Below are 24866 nucleotides of genomic sequence, written 5' to 3'. Positions count from 1 at the left end.
AACTAATGCAAATAGGGAACACAGATCCCTCCTCTGATCTTTCATCAGGTCACGACATTCAACCACAAGCTGCGTTTGATGAGCGAGGTCCCAGCGTCCAGGACTTCTGACATGGTGATCAGGAAGCAGGAGACAGCTCAGATGCATAGGTCTTGCCCAAGGTAGGAGATGTGACAGCTCTGCCTTGTTCACATGAGTAAACCAGGTCCCAGGCTTTGAGATACCACGATGAAGCCCATTCTCCTTCCAGCTGCCTCCATTTTAAATTCCAGAGACTCCAGCTGACCCATTCCTTCTATCTCAGGTCAGGCAAGATGTGTTTTGGAGACTAAGTAAAGCACCACAGATTTCAATCTACTGAATCAACAGAACACTAGAAATACCCAGCTTGCTGATGAAAAACCAGACCAGTCTAGAAGGAGCAAAACTTATCTTAGCTCCCTGACAAATGCTGGGAGACTGGAAAGAAGCTGAACCAGATGGAATTGCGTTAGGCTCCACATATTCCTTCATATCTACCATCATGAATGCTCTTCCTCACTTCTTTCCCCCCGCCTCCTGTGCACCAAATTTCATCCTCAGCAAGCCTTTTATGCTTGCTTGGGAATCCTGAACAGCCTAGGGAGGTGCCAGAAGCGGAGTGGATGTCAGGAGGATGGGGAGGGAGGAGGTGGCGGGTCTGAGAGGCAGCCGCAGGCTGGGATATGCTCTGACCCATTCTGCCGATTGCCTGGGGAGGGCAGAGTAGGGACAGCTCTGCTGGGATGCTGCAGCGGCACCGTGAATCGTAGGAAGGTTTGAGCAAACGCACCCGCAACAGAAATGGATGTCTGTTCCCATCCTGCTGCTTGCAATTGGAAACTTTAAGCACTCGATAGTTTGGCCCTTCCCAGACTCTGTTCGTGTCCCACTGGGGGCATCCACACCACCAAAGTGCTCCGCAAAGTAAAAAGAATATCCCATCAGAGGGACTGGCAGCTGTGCCGTGAAGCTCTTCATTCACCGCGGCTGGTGACCTGCAGAGGTTACCGCAGGGTTGCTGTTGCTTCTTTGTGTGGCAGTCCCTGCCGCCATCCCAGAAGAGCCTGTCTTAGCTCAGGCCAGCCCACATCTCCAGGAACACAGGGTGCAGCAGCGATGTCAAGACAAGACGCACAGTATTAGATGGGGAGGCTCCAAGCCCAGCAGGACAGTCACAGCTCAAAGCCACGGAAAGGAGAACGCCAAGGGTTCTACTCTGGGTCACTGGGAAGGGTCTCTGCACCAGAAAGAGGATCCAGTCGTTCATATACACACATGCACACACACACACTTACACTGGCTGGCATACGGTCATTTCTGCCGGTGCTCGTGGTTAGCTGTCACCCTTGCATTACTCCAGAAAAAAAGCAGGCTAACTTCCTCTCCACCTTACTCTGATTGGAGCAAAGGCTGTTTTAAAGAAACACTACTGAGCAAAATATTTTATGAAGACAGATTCCTTTGTATTAGCAATCAGTCGAATAAGTCCAGGGACCAGTTCAGGCACCCCTCTGCTGCCCAGGGGGTTAAAAAAATAAGAAAAACTCTCCAGCTTGGGAGGGGATAGGGAAAACAAGAGGGTGAAGAACACAATGAATCAAGAAGTGCTTCTAAGAGAAGCAGCAGGATAAAATCATTCCTACAGTCTGAGAGCACTTCCATGCTATTGACCGGAGAGGCAGCGATGGCCCCCCGCATAGATGTAACGCGCATCTGCAAGTACCCTGCTCAGTGCCTGCGAAGACAGTTCTCTCCTCCTGCCTTTGACTGTTCTGGGCAGTGTTTAATGCAGGAGCCAGTTCCCAGGAGGAGTTCCCATCCCCTCATTCCTAGCGTATTCCACTTTCCTTCAGCATCTTTCAGTAGTAGTCATCCTTCTTGCCATCAGCTCCCTGTATGCCTGCATGGTCCTTCTGGTCTTGGACAAGTTCCAGGTCATCATTGTCATCCACCTCACCTCCATGATCCTCCTGGGTGCAGAGGGAACAGCCAGGAAGGAAAAAAAATATCAGCAAGGCCTGGAAAAGGAGACCCTAGCTAACAGCACACCATGCTGCTTCTGAGTATAGCTGTTCTACCACACCAGCCCAGCTTGGGAAACTCGGGAAAACGGGGAAGAATCCATCTCTGCCAGGGACCTTTAGATGTCATTGGCAAGCCACTTAGCCAACACACAGAGGTAAGAAGCCTGTGTTGCCATGATCAGCCTGTTCATTTTAAGCACATTTAACATCCTGGCATTAAAATGCAATTTTAACATCTCAGCCTGTTGCCACTGCTACACAAGTAGAAGATATCCTACATCCACCAAATTTAAAACTGTGTAACAAATCCCACCCATGATGTGCAGCAGCCAGCACAGCCTCCATCGGCCCTTTTAGGTCCAACTATCCAGTGCACAAGTTCTACACATAGGGTAAGGATTGCTCCTGACACCAACTTTGCTCTGCCCACCCCTTATTTCCCCACCCCCTTCATTGCCAGCAGGCAGCCCAAACCCTCAATTCCTCAGCAATCACGTTGAAACTGCAGAAAAAGCCAGGAGCAGCCACTCACAAAGGGCAAGGAGAAGATGAACAAGACTGGAAGAGGATCCTTCATTTCTATCTACATGAGCCAGAAGGCATCAGGGTGATCCTCTCTAGTACTCATGCTCTCAATCTTTCGTGGCCTCCAATCTTTCCCCTAGAGGAATGCCGACTTGTCACTGACTACAGCAGTCCTGGGGCTCTGAGAGACAGCAATAATACCTGTTTTCGGCCAAATAGAGCAACTGGGGCCCAACCAACGCACCACCTCCCACACTTGCCTCAGGAGTGGGACATCGCATTCTTCTGCCACTCATACTTTTATTTGACTTGCTGGCTGCAACCTAATGACCCTTCTTAAGGCACAGGTGTAGTTCTCCCCAGCTCTTCCGCAGACACAGGCTAGACCCAGTAGGACCTGTGCAGCAGCAGACTACAGGGGTCCCTGTGAATTTCTCACCACAGGAATAAACCCAGGGTGATGCCTGGAGAAACGCATACTGATCTTGCCTAGCTGCACCGGCACAGGTCGTAATTCACCCCAGCTGCTGTTTGGTAAGCATCTCACAGCTCAACTGCTGCAGATTGATGCCGAAAGAAATGAGGAGGGGAGACAGAGCATAAAGGGTACTCTGAACACCTGAAAAAGAAAAGGGAGCAGAGGTAAGTGGGCTCCAGGTTTGTTCTGGAGACACACCTCACTGAGCAGCCAGAGACAAAACTGAAGTCAGTGCTCACATCTGGTTTCCTAAAAGCTAAGTCATACTCAGCTCCCAGCTACCAACATACCCAGGTAGCAATCACACCAGAGAGGGAAAGAGGAAGAACCTTGGTGTCGTACAATTTCTTGCTCCTGATCTTCTTGATAGTCATCCATGGGGTCTTCCCTGGGCTTGGCAGGTCTGCCAGCATCCTGAAAAACACAGAAAGTCAGACACTGCTGACAGTGCCCCAGCCTACTTCCATTCCTGGCCAGGGACACAGCTCTCGCATTAGAGCCCCAGGTCTGGAAGACTGGGCTACAGATCAGGAATCGGGGGGCAGCAGGGAGACAGTGAGGCCACCCAAACTCCATTTGTGCTTTCTCCACCCAATCTCTCTTCCCACTTGCTGGCAGCAACCGCCCAGCTCCTTCCACTGTGGAAGAGAGGCCTCTCCTGCAGAAAGGTCCCAGGGCCAGGGCCCTTGCACATGCTGCTCTTGCATCAAGTCCCGGGGCTGCAGGGAATCTACAAGTTATTTAGGATAGAGCTTTAGGGAGCACAGCACAGCCCTGCCTGAAAGTCAGGTATTTATGTCACTAATTCTTTCCACATTTTCACTAATCTTAAGGAGGTGTTGCTCTGTTGATGCCAGCGTCTCTTTCTTATTTGATTTCATTGGCCTGGATTTCTTTTTTTTTTTTTTTAAACCTCACTATTAATCATGATTTTAGACCCTGACAGATAAAACACTCCTTTTTAAAAACAAGCAACACTCAGCTGCTTGTCAAAACAAGCTAACATTTCCCTGATGCAGAGTCTGGCTTCAGACAGCAAGAAGCACTTTGCAGAATAAATGGATTCCATCTGCAGGCAGGCAAACAAGGAGGCAGAGTTCTCACATGTTGTCACTGCTGCATACCCATCCCAGGAACAGCAACGGCTGCTCCGACCAGACCCTGAGCATAGGCCCATATTCTTCTCTCTGGTTTTGGTCTCTCAAGTGCTTGAAAAGGTACAGCACCTCTGCAGTAACAGCTGTGGAGCGAGCCATCTCCTATTCAACGTCTCTCCAGCCACGTAGGTGCTGCAAATGCTAGGGCTGACTTCAACAAGCAGAGAGGACAGGGCCAGAACAAGTTCTGGTACTGACCAACCCACTGAAAGAGGTTTCCCCTGCCTGCCGTATCCCTGCAGTGGGATTATGGATCCATCCAGGAACACCATGTTTTCCTTTGAGTCCTTAAGCTCTCTGCCTCCCCCCATTCATAGCTGGGGGTCTCTCCCTGGCCCCTGCTGGTTGCCCTTGTGTCAGTCACCTTCAGTGGCTTCTCCTTAGACTCTTCTTTGACACTGGGCTCCTTGAACTTCTCCAAACCTCCCACCTTCTCTTCAAAGTCAGGTCTCTCCAGCTCAGCTTCCTCAAACTCATCTTCACCTTGGTTATTGGGATCCTGGGCAGGGTCTGCAGCATCATCTGGCATCTGGACAAGAAAAGCCTCTTGTGAATACCAGGCAGGAAAATCCCTTGGGAGACAGAGGCCAAGGCGAGCCTGCCTTCCCCAGCGAGCAGGAGGCGCTGGCTTGTAGCGCTTCGGTCGCACCTCTCTCCAAGCATGTTAGTGGTTCTAAAAACAAAACCCCCAGTCTTCATTATCCCTCTGAATCCCTCCAGAACCAAGGAGTTCGGAGTTGCATGCTGTTGTTATAATCTGGCATGTAATGTTACTTCTGGGAAAGCATCGACTTAAGTGGGACAGCTGGATTCTTATTCAGAGCTAGGGTTTCATCTGGATGACAGCCTGACGGTGTTACTTACCATTGGTTCCTGGACAACAGTCTCTTTCTGCGAATGCAAGTCCTCCTCTCTCTCAATCACTCCTGCATCTGCAAGGAAGAAGGACACTTATCAGTGTACTCTCTCAAAAGTCAGCGTCGCCAGTTAAGAGTCCCGCTGTGGGGGAGCGGCTGTATTAACTCTACGCCAAGTAGGGATTTGTCGCGACCTGCCTGCAGGTTGAGGCAGACAACGCTCTGTGTATGTTTTTAGAGGAACGCTTCTTCAATGCCATTTGCAAGAATTCAGGGCAAAGCAGCACTATGCTCCTACAGCTGCCAAAACTGCTTCCTTATCCCCAAGGCTGGGGCATAAGCATGTGTTGAAGCACGCCCCTAACTTACCAAATAGCACATATGATACAAAGACAAAAAAACCTCTGAATTCAGCCCCTGACCTATATTAAGATGCACCTTTCTCTCATGCCACTGCTAAGTCTGGGCAGTCTATAGCAGCAATCCAGCCGTGCAGCCAGTCAGACCATGGCTGGGATGGTCTTCCCCTTCCTCGGCTGCTGACAAGATATCGTCAGAACAAAAGGCAGGCTCCCTGTGTCAGGCTGGGGGACATCCAGGGCAGGAGGAGAGCACTAATAAGAGAAAAATGCCTTTAAAAATAGCCTTTTAAAAATATAGCCTTTGTTTTCAACTAAGTAAAGGCCTAATCCTCACCCTGAATCGGCTATGGCTCTGACATAATTCCAATTAGGACACAGAGGTCAAGGGCTATTGGTCCTCATGCTCCCTTATACCTGCTGTGAGGCCTTTTCTTTTCAGGGTAGAATTCACTTTGATATGAACCAATTAATTCAGTTCCTCTAAGGGGACTTGCTGAAAAGCAGGTCAGCAAAACATGAAATAGCAGCTAACCAGAGCTGTGGGGAAGCCCAGGAATGCCAACGCTCCTCTCCAAACGGGCATCCCTGTGCACATTAGCCGTTACCCAACTGTTGCTGCTCTGGAAGGGAGGACTTCACCTGCACAGAGTGAACCGAGCCAACAGCCTCGGAGGCAAGCACCCACCTTGGGTGATTTCAGCCTTTTGATCCAAGATTCAGTTAGAACCACTGACCTTCATCTCTGCCTCGTGACATCCCTCCTCTGTTCCAAATCCAGAGCCAAAATCTACTGTCAAGAAACCAGGCTGAGACCATCGTTATCACGTTTAATAGGATGCAAGTCAGCATTTCAAATGAGATCCTCACAGGAGTCTCAGCTCCCAGCTTCCCTGCCTCACTGCATTCAAGACCGCAGCAAAAAAAATTAGCTACGCGAAAAGCCACCTACTTAGTCATTCTGCCTCAGTCTAGCAACATACAGAATTCGCATTAGTCATATCTGCATTTCAGCATCTCTTTTTGACAAAGGTAACTAGCTGACGTCCGGATCTTACCGGTTATTTCCACATGTGCAAGACAAATTGATGACGGAGTCTGTTTGCAGCAAGGAGGTGCTCTGCTGGCTGCCTGACAAATGCAACTAGCTGCCCTGGAATTTATTTGCTTTTAGCCCCTTAAGGACAGTTGGGAAATTTTCTGCCTTAAGTCAGAAAATCCACTTCTAAAAGAATTAAATCAATTCTTATGGGAGACTAAGATCAAGTCTTGACATTTTCGCCATCACTCCCATAGGAAAGAAAGAAGAATTGATTTAACTTGCACCGATTTTGAGTCCATTACTTTGGAAATGTGTGAGGATGCAGGACAACAGGGAACAAAAATGGAAAACAGTCCAGGTTTTTCATTTGACCAAGGACAATAAAAGCACAAGAATTTTTCAAGAGTCATAAGGTTTTCCTTTAAGCAGAAAGCTTTTCTCGCTCCCCACCTTGATTAGCAATAAATTAGTACTGTACAGCATAGGATTAGGGAAACCATACCCATTTCAAGTTCCTCATCATCTGTCCTTTCCTTCTCGCCTTCCCGATCAGCTCTTTGATGCTCTTCCCCTCGCTTCTGATGGGGTGGCTGCGCGCTGCCTTTCTGCCCCTCTTGCCCAGGCCTGGGATCAGAATGAAGGCTCTTTGGGTAACCGGGCCCTTGGGGGTCATCCATCTGGGCATTCACGTTGTTAACTAGGGCTTTCCAGCTGCAACAAGGGTACGAAACAAAACAGGCCCCCCCCCCGCCTCAGTATATCAAGAGATATTTCATAATGCTATTTCATACGGGGAAGCAAAGAAAACAAACTCCAACACATGCAGAAGTTTGTCCTAATTTAACTTTTTGGCAAAACTAGTTATGTGATATCTGCTTGAAACAGGACATTTAATATGCCACATAAGTACAAAATAAGCTATGCTTTATAAAGACAATTTATTGTAGAACTGCTTTAATACTATTCGTGGTACAAGAACATATCCACATAGCAATAAACTCCAGTTCTAAATAGATACTTACTCATGCCTCACACATACCCAAATACACAAATCTAAGTTTTTGAAAAAACATCAAAAACATAAGTCCTCTTTATTGTTCCAACTTAATTTGAAATGAAGATGCTACTAAAGTAAAACTGTAGAATTTTGGCCTATAAGGAGAAAAAAACCTTTCGAAATAAACAGGAAAGCTGCAATACAAAATTGACAGTTTCTGTGGTCTGGTAATTTGTTTTTTAAAGCTACAAGCTCTTCACGAAACTTTGCAACTGGGATGGATACTTTAACAGCATGTTTATAAAACTCTTCCACAGCATGCATCTGTCCCCTGCACAAACCCAAACAGTGAAAACAGAACTAGCTGAAAGGAAAAATTCAGATGTTGTTTCGCTTGTTTTTTTAGGTGAACATGGGAAAAAATATTTTTGTTTCTTCATTCAGTGAGGGAAGCCATGTTCCAATACAATTTAGTGCTTTTCCTACCACCCCCCCCCAAATATTTTTATCCATCTACTGACCTGCAAAAATCCATTATCCATACACAGCTCTATCTGTGAGAGTTCAGGCAACCCCTGCCAGGCAGCCATAGCCAGGAATGCCTTCCTCTGTAACGGTTCCACCTCAAACACCCTCCTCCTGACGTCTACATCAATATCTGGGTCTGCTTCCTTCTTCACAGAAGTGCCTCAGAGGGACAAGTCCTTGCTATCAAGGTATACGCCAAACGCAACACATTTGTCATTAACGCTTCTCTGCCTGCAGCAGTAGCACAGCTCACGGGACACCCAAGCAGAGGCTCAGCAGCAGAGTGCTTAGTAGCCTAACACCGTTCCACTGCATGGAAATGAACTGGAGGTCAGAGAAACGGAATATCTTCTTAATAGTTTGAGCGAAGCCCTGAAAAGCCCAGAAGGCAGGGCTGTCTCACAAGGAATGTTTTCTTCCCACATATCCTTGCTTAGGGACACCTTCAGAAACAAAGAAGGGTAAAGGAAGGGATGAAATCCCAGTAATAGGGACTCTCAAAAGTGACTGAAACAAACAACTTTTAACCTAAGTTACCACCAGTTTCAAGCAGGATTGCTGCTTGCTCTCATCTGTCCTGCTACATGAGCCAGCTGAGATTCGAAAGCCTACTTAAGACATTTAAGTTTTTAACTGCTGAGAAAGGACAAGTGGCCTTAGATTTAGCAGCTTTTTAAAGCCAGCATACTACCACCACACAAAACTTTCAGTAAGAAAAATCATAACCCAGCCTTCAGCTCAGGTTTCCCCATTATAAAACCATCAAAATGCAAATTGGCCAGCAAGAGCTCATCTGGAATCTGCCGGTCTCAGCCACCCAACGCAACAGTTCTTGGCATTGGACGCATGGCCTCTTTCGTACTCTGCTGCGGTTTGATATTGTTCTTGGCATTGACACCTTCCGGAAAAAGTTGGTTTATGCACTCCTTATCACAAATCTCGTGCAGTGTAAATAACGGCCTCCAGCTGCCCAGTCATTTCTTGATGGTAGATCCAGGAAAAGAAAAGCACACCAAACACACCCTGATCTCTGTTCTTGCGGAAATAATTTGCCAAACAAATCCAATATTTGCATTTTCTGTTTCACAGAGTAGCGATGGTATCCTCTCTAGGCTCTACAGAGCTGGGGAAGGGCCATTCTGCCATCACGTCAACCCTCACCATCAGCTGCACCCACCCAAGTCCCTCCCTGTGAAAAGGCAGAATGTCCTCTGTGCTGCTACTCTGTGTGTCCCTGCAGATGTTCTCTATCAAAGCATGTGGAGAAGGCATTGCCCTTTAAAGAAATATGCAAAGCACACTCTCTGACCTGGGAAGATTACAGGTTAAGTGAACAAACAAAAATGGCAGAGATGAATGGGTAGGATCAGGCTGAATTTAAAATGACATCCAGAAGTCTCCTCTACAGATAAACCAGAAATTAAATTTTTGCTCCAGTAAACTGAGCAGATATGACCTGGACACATGCAGGGGATAAGTTAAATGAGAAAGCCCTATTTTCAGAGTCAGTTTTTGGATTATGGCCAGACTTTGATGAACTGCAGCCTCAGAAAGACATTTTCTTCCTTTTGCAAAACAGACTGGTCTTCTGCAAGTGCTGCTGAGAGAGTAAACAGTTTCTCCTGCCTGTACAGCATCCCGTACAACGGGATCCTGGTCCCTGACTAGACTCCCAGGTACTACAGCAACACAAGTAACGTACTGTAGGAATTACCCGTTCCGTCACCTGCATGAAATGGGTAGGTTCATGCTGTTCTCTGAACCTCCGCCCTTTCCAAGGGACTCCCCTCCCCAGAGCTCTCCTCTCCCGTTTACCCCAAGAACAAGTCTGGAGAACACATTGTGCTGCGACGTCCAATATGAGCAACAGTCCCAAGTTGCAGGGAATTTTAATACCAAGGTTTCAGCTAAGCTCAGAAGATTGTACCAGTTCGAAGTCTTTTACTGTAAACCCTGATCCTTGTATTGATATGGTTGAATTGGCTGGACTCCACCAGATGAAGCTGAAGCTGATGTACACTCCATCATCTCAACTGCAGGCATGCAGGGATATAGACAGGACAAAAGCCTGGGCTGTCTGATGGATTCTGGCTGTGCCCTCATTCCTGGCATAAGCTACTGCTGTAAACTGTTTTGCCCCATTCTGCATAAAACCCATAGTTTCAGGATCACAGGTCTCAGACCTGTCTGACTTCTCATGTTCTAATCAGGCTCTGTGAAGGAAAATCCCTAGCACTGGCACCAGGAACCCAAGCTCCATTCCCTGGGAGGAAAGAAAACACAGAAGAGAGAATACAGAATTTGGGAATTTGTCTGTGCCCTAGAAGCAAAACCAGAAGAAACTCTAGTACCTAATGGGGGCTGGTTGCCTGCTGCTTCTAGATTACCATATAACCTTGGAGATGAGAAGCTTCCAGATCATCAGTGTCTGGTTGTTCCAGCAGAGCTTGGCAGATTACTGATTAATTAGTGGAAAAAATTAGCAAGTTGCAGCTCTAATATACAACTTAATGCCTCTTATTTATAGAAACCAAAGGAAATTTTAGCCACCCTTGCTGCTGCAGATGGGTCACTTCCATTACGCAGAATTTCTTCAGTTTGCTAAACAAAACAGGATATTTAAGTCACCATCACAAGGAGATTTCTTGAAGTCGGTTCAGACTCCCGTCTCGCCCTCTCTACCTAGCAGGAAATCCATGCCGGCCTGATCTCACTCAGCAGTAACTCCTCTTTCTCTCTCCTCCCCATGCAAACACTTACAAACAGTTCAAATACAAAAGCAGCCTACAGAGCATGCACCAAGAACATAAGAGCCTTTTTTTTGTGTGTGCCAGCACAGCACCCACAGCAGGCTGTGCATTCAATCACACAACATTGCCTGCACCATGACCAGTCTTCTGCTTCAGCCGAGATAGAGACCTGGCAGCAACATACAGCTACAAGAATTAGATGACAGCGGGACCAATAACTAACACTTTCTTCAGCCATCTTTCAAGCAGAAACCACAATAAACACAAAACGAGAGAGACCAGGGACCAGCCTGTACAGTACCTCTGAGCCTGAACATTGAGAGCAGAAGGGAGTTTTGTTTCACCAACCTTTGCACTTGCGCCTGTTTGCTCCCTGTAGAGTGGTGGTCGTCTGGCATCTGGGGTTTTTCTGCTGCAGAGGGTTGTTTCAGATCAGATAGCGACAATCCAGGAGCCTGGCTTTCCTCATTGCTTTTCACCTGAATGCGCATCACCATCTTTAGATCCTGCAGAGAAGACGCATGCATACTCAATATACACAAGGATATACACAAGCTCCTAATCTTATCAGATACCTGCAGATGTCCCTTGCATTTGGGCAGGCTTATGGGCCACAAAAATCCTTGTCAAAGAACAGATGCAGAAGCGCTCCAGAACAAACCTACAGTCCTGTCCAGCCAGCCTGCAGCGAGAGGTGCTCCTCCTTCCACACAGCCAAGAGGAAGGAATTTGGATCCTGTGTGACCCAAGCTTGTCTTGGGTAGGTGAATCTCCAAAAAAGAGGAACAACACAGCCGCCTCTAAAAAAACCCCACACGTTACCATTATAATAGTTACTGTAATTATAGTCTAACCACACTGCAATTATTGTCATTTTTTGAGAGGTTTGCTTTCTATAAGCTCACTCTCAATCACCTCAGGAGGCAAGGGAGCTGCTTTTATGATTTACTCTTTGCAGATCAGCAGGATCCAGAACAAGAACCCTAGCCCGTGCATCTGAGCCCAGCCACTAAACCACAAACACGGAGCACACGGGAGCCCGAAACCTGAGGCCAGGAGAGTTTCCGCATCAGGGAAGCGGAATGCGGACATGCACGTCATTACAAATATCAGAGCTTTGAGCTTCAAAAGCAAGGGCTGCACCAAATAAGCACCAAGCGTGCAGAACTTACTGGGTTCCCATTTGGCAGGCTGTTCATGGTCCGGGTGAATCGGATCACGTGGCCATCCCCGCGTCTCGCTGGCCAGGCCGGCATAGCATCTGGCAGTGAATTAGCATCTGGCAGCGGGGCTGGATGGGTCAAGGGCACATTGGCCTGCGGCCTCGGGCCATCGTTACTGTGTGAATTCTGGCCCTGCAGCAGAGGGCCATCTGCCTGCTTCTGAACCCCAGAGACTTGTGATGCCAGCGGGTTCCCAACAGGGCGATTCTCCGGATTGACTGGAAAAGCCTGCAAGGAAGAAAGGACAAGAGCAAATTCGAGGAACGAGCTCAGTTCCCTCCAGTTCGAAGCGCCGTGCTGAAAACCCACAGAAGCCCTGCAGAACTCTCCATCCCGCGGCTGCCTGGGGGTACCACACCTTCTGCCGCACGAGCTGCAGCGGGCTGTTGGCTGGTGCCATGGGCTGCTCCTTCAGCACCTGAAGTGGCTGCTGCCCCTTCCCAGCTCCTCCTCCTTTGAAGCTTGGCATCTTCTGTAGAGCTTCCTTGAGCTGCCTGAACTCTTCCATCTGGGCCTGAGGGGATGAGAAGGGGACGGAGAAACATCACACAATAACAGGGTTAAACAACAACTTGCTGAGAGTAGCCACTCTTTTATGGCCAGTTGTTCAGCACAGATACACCACTGAAGAAGATATATGTATTTTATATATACGAAAGGTTGGAGATAATCCACAACCATGAATGACAAACCAAGCTAGTCTTCAGCTTTCCCTCCAGATTTCACGGATATTCTGTATTCCCCCTTTGGCATCTTATTTTCTTGCATACTTTTACCCTGGAAGTGCTGAGCCACGACACCGACTCTGTGACCAGCGCTATTTAGCGCACGAGCCATTGACATAACTCCTGCCTTTGCACAAGAGCTGTATCCTGGTGGCTCCCTCTCCTCCTGTGCCTTACACACCTGTACTTTCAAGGTCAGCTTTTTTTCTTCCTGTGGAGGCATTTCTCCGTGGATGTACTCGTCTCAGCGAGGCTGACAATAATTGGCATAATCCTACTTGACAATTCAATTTACTTTGCAAGACAAATGAAAATGGATTCTCCTGGACTGTTAAGCAAATGCAACACTTTTCTCTCTACTGCAGCTTATTTCTTCCATCTCCAACCTTGAAAAGTACAGCTTGAAAAAGCTACTCAGGAAAAACTCCTCACTCTTACCCCGGTTATTTATAGGAAAGTGGGGGGGGAGCTTTTCATATGCTTGCCAGGGTACCTGGAAATGGACCAAATTAGGGACTGAACAGAGTAGGAAAGCTTCCAAGCAGCAAGGAAAGTTTAGCAGGAAATTAATTCCCGAGCAGGCTCTGTTGATTTCAGTTCTTCCCCCTGAAATTTGACCTTAAAATTAACGTTAGAAAAACAAAACAACTCAGCAAAGCTAACATAAAAGGAATGAGGAAAGGAAAAGGAAGCCAAGAACAGTTCATGGGATATAGCCCTAGCTAGCAGGGGACTGCTTCCAGTCAGAACAAGCTAGATGAAAGCAAAACTTGTCCCCGTCAAAAGCCTGTTAAGGCTGTTAAAGCAGCTTTAGACCAGCCTTAACACGCAGGCTCGCACACGCTGTTTGTACCCCATCACAGCAAGCTGCGCACACATCACTTGGTGCCTCGTTTTACCTGGCAGACAACCGATGTGACGGCTACTGCAGGCTCAGTAATCTGGCTGGGGCTTGTGAAATGCGTTTGAATCCTTGGAAAAGGAACATGTCATCTAGAACGCAAATCACTCCTCTAAACTTTCACCTGCCAGAAGGAAGCAAGATCTGGTACCAACAGGATACTCGGCGCAAATCGACACTGCCATGAAGAACTGCAGCGCCGATAAAGCAGCTGGGAGCCTTTGTGGGTGCCTGCTCTGACGCATGGCACCTCGCCCCGCTGAAGGCACATGCAATTCCATTCACCTTCGTGTTACGAAACACCGATTAGACACTATAAAGTGTCCAAAGATCAGAAAACCGAACAGAAAACTTTTAACACTAGGCTCATTGTCAAAAACATGCAAAGTATTTTCTGAAATCATTGGGATCAACCACTGCCACTTCCATAAGAGCCAGAAGTAGCAGCCAGACAGATGGTTGGAGCACAACTGTGTTACACGACTATCTAGTACATTCAGAGCAGGGAGCTGAGCCCTGTCTCCCACACCCAGGGCAAATCCTTTTACCCTTGCTTACTCTTAATTTTGGCAAGAAATGACAGCGAGCTATTTCCTGCAAGCTGTTTTTCCCATTGGTCACAACACTGAAGGGGCCAAAAGTTAAGACTGGCAGCACAAAAGCTGCCACCATGTTTTCCAGTCTGCAAGTGCTTGACTTCGTAGCCTCAGCCATCTCTAGCCAATTTTTTTTAATGGTGTTCGGAGTACGTGCTAGTTTGCGCACTTGAACTAACGATTGCTTTCTCTAATGCAGCACAGTTAGCTCAATAGCGTTTTAAGGGTAGTCTGCTGAAGAGTCATTCAGGATTGGTGCTACACAGCGTGCCAGAGGCAAATGTACTCAGCATTGACCCAGCAAGACAAAAAGCAGAAACACGTAATGGCAAACGGAGGAGCTTTGATCAACCGATATCGACCCAAGTTGTCAATGGCCGGGGCTCGCATGACGGCAGCCGACTGGGCCTCAATGCTGCCTGAGAACAAGCTACAGAGCAGTGATATTGGCAGCTACTTTGAAAGTTTGGTCAGGAGGACTAAAAATGAAGGGTGAGATGCATTTTGATAGCAGAAGGCGTGAATGTAGACTTGCCAGGGGCACTGGAGAAGTTTGTAATCACATGCTGTTTCAATTCCTGGTACGGGCTTGCTGGACTGACCCCTACGGAGACGAGAAGTCTTGTTTAGTTTAGTACACTGCAGGCAGCATCACTGCAGAGAATCCTAACTGCCTTGGCCACATGGAGGAGGAGGGGGGTAAAAAAAGCCGTTCAGTGGTAAGTCACGATTATGAAGGGAGGCAAGGCAAATACCCTGACGGTCCACCTGAGGCCCCTCAAACCACCTCTGACATAAGCCAAAGAGCTATCAAATGCCAGCTGCCTGCAACGTCAGTAACCTGGGCTTCCTGCCTGGAGCAACCAGTTACCTGTGAAGCTTGCAATGCCCTAGAGCCACTTAGTCCCTGCTATTTTGCAGGGCAGATCAGGCCAGAACTCAGGAGTGATCTTGCAGAAGTCAAAACCCACTACCCCCCACGCCTCTACTTCAAGTTCGGCATCCAGTTCAGGGGAAGAATCAGTTGTCAGCAGCATCTAACCACAACCGGCTCCTTGCTTCTGGGCTTGTCCCACAATCCAAGAGAGTGCTTGACAGAAGGCTATTAATTAACAACAGAAAAGGCTAATTCAGACTGCGACGTGACTTTTAAAGTGTATTTACAAGGCTGCTTGTGTCTTGGCTCATTACAAGAGCCTCAGACAGACACTGCAGAGATATTAACTTCTCCCACTTCTCCCAGCAGATCCTGCTTTCTCCCTTCTCCCAAGTCATCTGGGAGCTCCCAGCTTCAGCTGGGTGAGCAGAATTCTGTGAGGTCAGGACTCCCAGTGTGCTGAAGAGGCTCACACCATCTCCATAGCATGAGCACAACACCATATCAACATTTTTGGTTCCCCCCCCCCGCAGAAAAATGCTTTTCTGCCTCTCTAGTCTTAAGCCAACTTGCATATCTGCCCCAGCCTCCAAAAGCATCGCTCTAACACTTTTATTACTGAACACTAACTTCTTTTTTTACATAGCTCTTTCCAAATTTTTATAGGTCTCCCTCTCTACTAAGGCTTCACAGGGAGATACAGAAGGGAACCTTTTTCCCAGGGTTGTTGAGTGTCTATTTGTAGCCTCAGCAAGCTAGGCAAGGCAGCTCTGCACTGCTATTTCTCTCTGCAATTAATTGCATAGGCATAAACAGAGGCAAATCATCATCATTTAGGGTGGAAGTATTTGAGACGTGCGTAAGTGACAGGAGGCATTCCAGGGTTGGGAATACGCTGGTTCATGCTCACCTGAACCACAGTGGCTTGTGTAGCACACCTGTATTTTCAGCTACTGGGACAGATTCCAGGCTGGAGAACTTCACTTGTACAGAATGCATCTATACTGCCAGCACCTACCAGCACAGTTTTAGGCAAACCACCACGCTGGAATACAGTTGACAACTAGATTTATTGTTTAGAGACTATTTGATGGTGCACGCAGACCCCAGTGAAAGATCGTCCCACGTGGCCACAGACATCCCCCTGGTGATTACCTGGGCGCTAAGGAGCTGAGAGTGAACTTCTTGGTGGGCCTTCCGAAGAAGCTTGCTCTCTTCTCTGAGTTTAAAGACTGTATCTGCAAGAGAAGAAGAAATTTGCTCAAGAAAGCTAGTTTCGCAAGGGTAGTATCTCTCTTCCTTACCATAAATTCCTCTTGACCTCATAGATCTCTCCAAGCCCAGGAATTACAGGGACTAGCCAAACACACCGACAAACCTGAATCATCATTCCTTTCAGCACTCAGCAGTTCTGCCCATCCAAGGAACTTCCTCCTCTCCGGAGTGTCTCCGCTAACTATTGCTATCAGGGTCAAGCTCTCGCTCTGCTTGCTAGCAGAATAAGATCTTTGTGTCTTCATTTCTCTTACCCATTGCAGCTGAACAGCATGGAGAGCAGCAAGCAGTGGTCACTGCCCCTACCCGTGGTAACTGGAAGGCTGAGAAACAACTACCAGAGAGGTCTGTCAGGTCTCCCGAACCCACAGCAGATCCCATAAGGAGGTGCCCTCCTCCTGCACAGAGAAGCTGCCTCTTGAAAGGACGGCACAAAAAAAAACAACCCCTGCAACCCACTTACAGAAAGCAATCACAGGACAACTTGGTCCTCAGGCACATTTATTCCTACGCTGTTAAGTAGCAAGCTTGTGCCTTGCAGCCCCCAGGTCGGGCTCCTTTCAAGCTCTTTGCACACTCCTAAGTGCTTCAGTGACAAGACACACGATGCACTTAACGTTTCACTGCCTTGAATGGAATTGTGTATCCTCCGACAAAAAGAAAGACTGTCAAAAAACGTCAGCCTTATTTTGGATCCTGAAGCTCTCTTAAAATACCACCAGAACCGCATGCACTGGGATTTCTCTGCAAACAGTCGCGCCTGCCAGGACACGGATGGGAATTTTTCCCGTAACAGGACGGTCACTTTGCTGTAGGCTGAATTGCATGCAAGATGCCAGCTCGAGATCATAGATGTTTCCGATGACAGTGGTATATCTTTTTTATAACATTCATCCCTGGGACAGGACGTTTTTGCCACTGAGGCTGGGTGCTGTGCTCTTCCACCTTGTGGTGAAGTTTAACATCAAACTGAGAAAAGGCAGCTCTGTCTTTCCTGCAGCCAGAAGGAAATATGGAATTAAGTCCTACGGGACTACCGCTAGAACAGCTTTAACCGAGTTACCTTGTGTACACACAGCGCTGAAAGCGCACACAGCTGCGGGTGTTGGCCTGGAGCAGCGAATAAGGGATGTTTTCAGGCCGCTAGCCCAGGCTAGATGACAGCTAGCCCAAGACTGCTACCGCTAAGCCCTCTGACTACAATACAGACGTTCCCCCAGGCCTTCAGGAGAACCAAAGGCATCTCAAGTGTGGGAGAGACATGTCCAAATAATCCTGCAGTTTCACTGAGCCAATACCTCAGTAACATCTAGAGCTTCAAAGCATATTCAGAAACTGGAAGTCAAAACCTTCGTGCCATTGTATGTCCCTCCTCTGCCACCAGCACGGCAAATGTGAAATCCTGGTCCCAGTGACCTCACCAGGAGTTTTACCACTGGTGTCAATGGGAAGAAAATTTCAGCTGTGACTACAGGGTCCCTATCTCCAACAGAAGCTCAAAGATCAAAACTATCCCTCTGCCTTCAGAGCAGACTGCGCCAATGTGTGATGAGGGGGAAAAAAAAAGGAGAGTACAGAATTAGCATGGGGAGCAGAGCAGAGGACAGGCTGTGCTGGGGGTGTGAAATGCAGCATAAATAGATTGCAGTTCCTATAAAGCAGAGGAGAAAGTAGTTCATAATGCAGGAGGAGAGGGCCTGGAGTAGAGGGAGGAGGCAAACAGGATTAAAGAGGCCCCGGGTGACAAGACCAGGAAGCGCCAGCTATCTGAGCATATACTCATAACCCATTCACCAGCATTCAGAAACCTCTTCCAGAAGCAGGGATTTTCAGGAACAGGGCACAGACACCCCAACAGCACCGCAACCGTTGGGCCACATGGCACAGCTGCATCGTCCCCAGATCCCAGCATCTTCTGCACGTAGCTAGCTATGTCACCCACCTGAGAGCCGCCCCAAAGCTGTAAAGCAACCAGGACCCCCGAGAGGAGCTACCAAACCCGGCTCCGCCTGTGAAAGCAATCCCTCATACTTCCCAGTGGGCTTCTGCTTTCCCCCAGCATCCCTGGGGTGAGGGTTTCATTTTTTCAATTGAATCTAGCAAAAAATCCCTCAGTTCCATTTTAACAGCCCCAAGCAATGCCCACTGCTCAGATACCTCTTCTGTTCTCTATTGTACTCACTGACAGAGGCACGTCTTCCAGCACATGTCTCCTGAGGGCACATTATATATAGAAAGTACTAGTGGAACGTAAGGAAAGAAAATGAGGCATTAGCAATGCTACTAGCTGTCTTTGCCCCCTCTCATGAGACTGTCTTGCTCTTTTGCATGGCATGGGTACTCATACGTAAGGGAAGATTTACCAGCCAGCCTCCAGCTTAAAGCACAGGAGAGAGGGGGTACCAGGTGAACAGCAGCCTGGAAAGATGGACAGAGAATATTAATCTCTCAGCCTTAAGCCGACCTTCCTGACTAGCTTCCCTCTTCGAATTGTTTTTTCTGATCATTATTCTCCTTCCTCTGGCAGAATTTGTTTTCTTACTTCATTGGGGGCCACATATTTGAAGAGAGACAATCAAATATTTAGGTTTCGCTTGCTTGTGCTCAATTCCCCCCTTCTAAGCCAGGAGTGCTCATCAGTTACTAGGGCTTTGTTGATCAGAGAAAAAAAGAAAGCAAACAAAACATCAGCAGATTTCACTCTCCCAGACCTAATCTAAGTAAGAACAGATGTGAACCTTAAAAACCCCACAATCTAATTAAACAGCAGACTAAATACAAACTACTCTGTGGGAATTAAAGGGATCGGCATTCTCTGCAATACTTGCACTATTAAATGCATTTTATAGACTTACACCATTAATTACAAAAAGTATGTTTAATTTGCTCCTAGCTTAAATGTTAGAATTTACAGGATTCTAGTAGTATAAAAACTGGTTTTGTTGTCAAAAGTGTACAGAGAAGTGCAAAATGTATATTGAAATAGATGGGATACCTAAATGTCACAATGTTTTCTCTCTGCCCCAAAAAGCATCTCTGCTAACTTAGTGACACCCACCCACCAGAGCAAGGACAGGGTAAGGCAGCATTAGCTGATGGATGAACCTGTCGTTTCTGCCCCAGCCTACTGTGGAACCACAGGCACGTACCTCTACCTTAGCCTCAGGCCTTTTACTTTGGGATCATCTTATTCCTTTTGAGTGCGACCTCCTTGGGATACGGACTGTTTCACAGTCGGAATACAATCAGCACCTGGCACAATAATTTGTTATCTTACCTGGCTCTACACAAATAAGACAAGTAGCAGCTGCAGTAAGAGTAAGCAGCCAGCAAAAGTCACTTAGGCTTTTAAAATAGCACCATGAAAGTGCGGGTGTGGACAGAAGCCAGGGATGTCCCATGCAGCGTAAGAGTGCAAGGGTCTCTGAACCCCAGAGAACTCAAAGTATGGTTAAACCCAAGGTCACGCAGTCTCCCATCGGCCTATAAAAAAGGAAGCTCCTCTCCTCTGTGACCCTACGCTGACCATGCAATTGCAGCCTGATCAACAGTTGCCAGCCCAAGCAGCCAGAGGCTTTTGTGGTGTGTATTCCTACACAAAAACTCCACCTGTGAACCCCAACGGCTTCCCTCGCATGGGGAAGCAGCTCGATAGCCTGCTCTGCATCCCTCCCCTCGATGCAACCTCCGGACACCCGGCCAGGTTTAACCCTGCCCTTGTTCCTGCACCACTGCCCGGAGGTGGGATGATGCTCCACTTGAGGTATAGAGGGGCTAAGGCACTGCACGCTCACGGTCATACAGAAGTGTTCCTACAGTATTTGCTGACCTTTTGGGGGCCCCTAGAAGAAACTGTCCTCTCCCAAACTCGGTTCTTCAGTCTTTTCTCTGCCTGGTGTTTTCTCAGCTCTCCATCACACTCACCCTGCAAGTTTGTGACTTCACTGTCCTTCTCCTGCTGCAGCTGGGCATATTTCTGGCTATGGGTCTCCAGTGTCTTACGATGTTCCAGTTTCAAGCTGTTGTGCTGCAGCTGCAGGTCAAGCAGCTGCTTCTTGACATCTTCATGCTGGTTCTGAATATGAAAAGAAGTGACAAAGAGTCAGTACAAGGAGAAGAAGATTAATTTAGCTATTGCCAAGTGCTACTCGAGTGCCTGTGTTTAATAAATTGCTTAGGGAGGCAGAAGAGATGTCCGTTTGTCCAATAAGGTAGCTAGAAATCCCAGATACAATAAAATATTCGTGTTCAGTGGTTCAGGAGGGATGTGAAATGCCAATTAAACCCTGCTTTGAGAAGTGGTTTGGGAGGTCTTCTTGGAAGCCACTAAACTGGAAGCAGAATGTGGTGGCAAGGCCACTCCTGCCTCTGGGACACAGCCAAGAACTACTCCTACTCCTTCCCAACTTCCCTGCACACCCTGCTCTGCGAGAGCAGTGCAGGCTGTAATATTTGCTGATATCAAACCGAACGCCTGTGGAACACTGCACAAATCCAAGATCCCTTCCAGCGTCCCAGACATGCTGAAGGACAACATTACCTGCAAGGGTAGTTTCCATGGTGCACATAGCATCAGTCTGCACATCGCATTACAGGAGTAATTCACCTTTAAGTAGGGCTAAGGTCTAATTCCCATTGCCTTTCTGCGTGCAGGTATTGCTAGTCACTGGGGACACACGGACACCCAACACTCAGGTGGTTCTCTCCTTGGTTTGCTTCCTGGCTGTCCTGCCACCCACCGCTCCGAGCTGCTGGAACAGGAGGGAGACCCTTCGCAAGGATACCACATCCTCTCACACGGCGAGACTAGGGAGCGCCCGCATTCCCCACGCTAACGTGGGGCTCACAGGCATAAAACGCCAGGATAACAAGACTCTCACAAGACCACAGACCATTTCAAGCAGGCCAAGAATTCATCAGATAGAAGTGGGTTGAAGAGCTGTTCTCTTCTCCCCTCCCCTCTTGCGGAGCCCAGAACAAAACATGCTGAGACATCCTTTTGCTCAGACCCACTGAACCAGAATTCACCTCCTTTTGTGTTCCCATGGTAACCTAGAGAGTCCCTCCACATTCGGTTTGTCAACACCAATTAAGTATGCAGATGGACTGGCTCACAGGTGAACCCTGGCCCTTCCACACAATAGCTCCTCAGGACTCAGGCAGCAATTGCAACCAGCCTTCTTGTAAAAGAAAAAAAAAAAGCTTCTTTTTTAAAAAAGCCAAACCTCTAAATGCTATCGATGATTGCATTTGCCCCCAGTAAAACAAAGCATCTGTGGCCCAGGCATTCTCCTCCACTAAAAGGAGAGAAATAACTGTGCTCCAAAAATACACGCAATGCAGAGGAAGAAGCTATCAGTATGGAGGGGTCCCAGGGACAGAACAAAGAGGAGAGACAAGGATGTCAGGTTAATCAGATCACAAGATCAAGAGGGAAAATAAAGAGAATAAAAGATTCCTGCCTTGGCTTTCAAAGACATTAGGCACTTACAGTTCTCATCAGAGCCACCAGCAGAAAGCACTGCAGAGGATCCACATCCCTACAATCATTTTGATACCAAACACCTCGGAAGCGACCAACATTACTTGGCAGTGATAGGTTAACAGTTGGACTCGATGATCTTAAGGGTCTTTTCCAACCTTAACGATTCTATGATTAGCAAGTGAGAATTGATTTTAACAAGAAACTCAAAGCAATTCAAGGAATTTTAAGTCTTCATCAGCTCAGGTCAATTAATTTCTAGCCCGTATTCTGTCTGGCAGGTGATGTGCATAATGTCTGTCCCCAGCCTGCTCCCAGTCAGGAAGAGGGGAGGGAATATTCATCCTTTGATAGCAGCAGGAAGCTGGAGAGAGGTAAGTGCCTTGACCAAGGTCACACACAGCACCGGAGGCCCAGGCCAGCTCATTAAGCACACAGAGCATCCTCGCTCCCAGCTGGTTTTAAGGATGGCTGCGGCCAATGTATGCAAACTTTAGGAGGAATCTAAAGATGCTGTTTTATTGTAGTTGCAGGACAGGAGGTCTGGAACATGCTACATGTGATTATTTTTCAGAGAAACAACTGTAAGCAGAGCATTCTTGACGCAGTTAGTTCTACCAAAGCTAGGTATGCCGACAGCCCCGAGGAAGCCAGGAACCTCTCGTGTCCAGAGCTGCCCATCTGACCGTCATGTCATTCCCTTCTCTACCTCACAGATACGCTGTTTTACTCAGTCAAGCAGAAACTGCAAGACACAGCACGAGTGTTGTGCACATCACGTACAAATGCAGCTGGGGGGGACGGAACACAGAGACCATGCTGTCGTGACATCTCACTCTGTGTCCCTGCCCCTCAGGCCCAGCGCTGCAATATGGGGTGTCGGGGTTTAACCCCGGCCAGCAACCGAGCAGCACCCAGCCGCTCGCTCCCCGCAGCGGGACGGGGGAGAGGATCCAACGGCCCGGCAGCCGGAGGTCCGGCTCTGCTCAGGAACTACAACCCAGCCGTGCTACGGGCTGCTGCAACCCGGCCTCCTCCTGCATCCCAGACTCGAAGGGGCAAAGGCCTCGACTGTGCCTAAGCACTGCTCAGCAGTAACTAAAACATCCCTGTGTTATCAACACTGTTTTCAACACAAATCCCAAACATAGCCCCATACTAGCTACTATGGAAAAAATTAACTCTATCCCAGCCAAAACCAGCACAGGGGAAATCATATCATTCAGGAAGTCCGCTAATCTTTCAAAAATCAGGAGTCCTTCAACTCAGCTGTATGAATTCAGGCCAGCAAGCCCTCTCATCCCACCTTGCCTTTGCTGCTCAGACAACACGTAGTGCCCAAGACGCATCAGCTACGCTGTAGCTCCATCTCACCGAGGTCTCGGGGGAAACGGGCAGGTGGGGGGCCAGGCAAAGAGAAGAAGAAAATAAGAGTACCTCAAAAACCTGTACTTCTGCCATGATTTAGAAAGCAGCTTTGTAGTTGGCGTTGTACAAAACGGAATCAGTAACTGGATGCTTAGCCCACAGGCAAAGGAAGGGCACACCTCATTCCAAGTTTCCAGCAGTTTCAGGAAGTCCATGTCAAAAAATCTTTGGTTTAAAGCCACCCGCCTCCTTGCCTGCCTATTCCAGTGAATGCTAGGATGCATTCTGCAGAATGGTGTTAACAACAAATTTTAATCTCCGCTCAAGAGGATGAAAGGAGTTGTAAGACGAAGCCTGGCTCCAGCAGGAATCCAGACACAGGCAACTACTGCAGCTGCTGCTTTTGGACAAAGTCAAGCCCCTTGCCCCTTTGAGGCCAGTGTGCCAGCTGCAGATGTTCATCAGACATCGATGACTTCAGTACAGACCAGAATGACAGCAGTGGCCAGAAACCTTGGCCAAAGCCAAATGTGCTGATGTGGCTTCATGGAAGTCTTTGGTCATATTTGGGACCTCCAGCTTAACAGAGTTAGCTGCTTCTGTTCAGCATGACATGTCTGCTTCCGAGGCAATGACATTGCCGGCAGCAACCTTCCTCCCGAGGAAGCTAGTACCAGCGGGAAGCATTTTTCGCCCGCGCTCCAGTAATGGAAGCGTTACAGTCTCTAACTAGCTGGAAGTTGCGCTGAATACTGCTTTTCCAGCGGGGGGGGGGCTGAAATCTACACTGCAGTCCCACGGGCTGGCCTGTCTTTCAGCAGCTGTAAACGTAGTTACAAAAATAGATGATCCCCCCTCCCAACAAAAGGAAGCAAGAGAAAGGGAGCCAGGACGAAATGCTCTCGCTGTCCCCTTGAGACAAGCGAACCAGAGCATTCTGCTCAGACTGCAGTTGCTATGAAGAGGAACGTTACTATTGCGAAGTGTTCCCAGAATCCGCAGTGCTGGATAATACCCAAGAGACAGAACTGTACTTCCCTTTTCCCGAAGTTTGAATCCAAAAGCCAGGCAGCTGGAGGTCCAGCTCTGCTCAGGAAACACAACCCAGCGGTGCTAAGGGTTGCTGGAACCCAGCCCTCCTTCTGCATCCCAGAATTAAATTACCATTTCACTGCCAATGCTCTAACTAAAAAACATTTAAAAAACCACCATCACCAGCTACCGTGGCATTGTTCTAACAAAATCAAGCTTTAACATCAAGATACGGTTGAGGTAGAGCATGCGATAAGCTATAAAATGCTATAAGCCACCCCCCTCCGAGCCTCTTACATGGACCGGAATACATTGTATTAGCCCAAAGGGCAAGCTACAATGAATAGACCCATTTTCACACTAAGAGACCCAGAAAAGAACACGCTGAACAACAGAACTCCTGTGCGATAAACTGCACAAAGGCTACCATTGAAATGAGGTATAGGTGAAGGCTGCAATCTGATACAAAGCCCCAGAGAATAAATAGGAAACTCCCATGAACCTGAACAGCCAGGAAGGAATGCGGATCACCACCGCCGCCCGGCCTCCTCCCTCTGCTGGCACTAGCCGCGGGAAACCCCCGGTCTCTCCTAGGCATCTCCGGTAAGCGAACGCACGGACTCTCCTTCCAGGGAGCGTTCTTTAACGC

The 24866-nt window shown here is 48.0% G+C and overlaps 1 protein-coding gene across 4 annotated transcripts in view; it reads right to left on the bottom strand.

Annotated features, from left to right (window-relative positions):
* Positions 1 to 609: 609 nt before the first annotated feature.
* The window catches only part of LOC309598423 (uncharacterized protein), a 35469-nt gene continuing 11212 nt past the window's right edge, over positions 610 to 24866 (bottom strand). Inside the window, exons 5-14 of one of the 4 annotated variants that reach the window (XM_082328985.1) lie at positions 20260 to 20410; positions 16216 to 16298; positions 12320 to 12475; positions 11911 to 12189; positions 11087 to 11244; positions 6966 to 7174; positions 5070 to 5137; positions 4570 to 4734; positions 3339 to 3462; positions 610 to 1991 (exon numbers count right to left, since the gene is read on the bottom strand). In XM_082328985.1, coding sequence (XP_082185111.1) covers positions 1975 to 1991; positions 3339 to 3462; positions 4570 to 4734; positions 5070 to 5137; positions 6966 to 7174; positions 11087 to 11244; positions 11911 to 12189; positions 12320 to 12475; positions 16216 to 16298; positions 20260 to 20410 — 1410 coding nt within the window. In that variant the 3' untranslated portion in view covers positions 610 to 1974. The remainder of the gene's footprint in view (positions 1992 to 3338; positions 3463 to 4569; positions 4735 to 5069; positions 5138 to 6965; positions 7175 to 11086; positions 11245 to 11910; positions 12190 to 12319; positions 12476 to 16215; positions 16299 to 20259; positions 20411 to 24866) is intronic. The other 3 variants (XM_082328986.1, XM_082328984.1, XM_082328987.1) reach the window with 3 other exon arrangements.

This window comes from Platalea leucorodia (assembly GCF_965183815.1).
Source record: "Platalea leucorodia genome assembly, chromosome: 17".
Lineage (NCBI taxonomy): Eukaryota > Metazoa > Chordata > Aves > Pelecaniformes > Threskiornithidae > Platalea > Platalea leucorodia.
The sequence above is the reverse complement of the archived record's forward strand: the minus strand, read 5'-3'. Positions and strand labels throughout refer to the sequence as shown.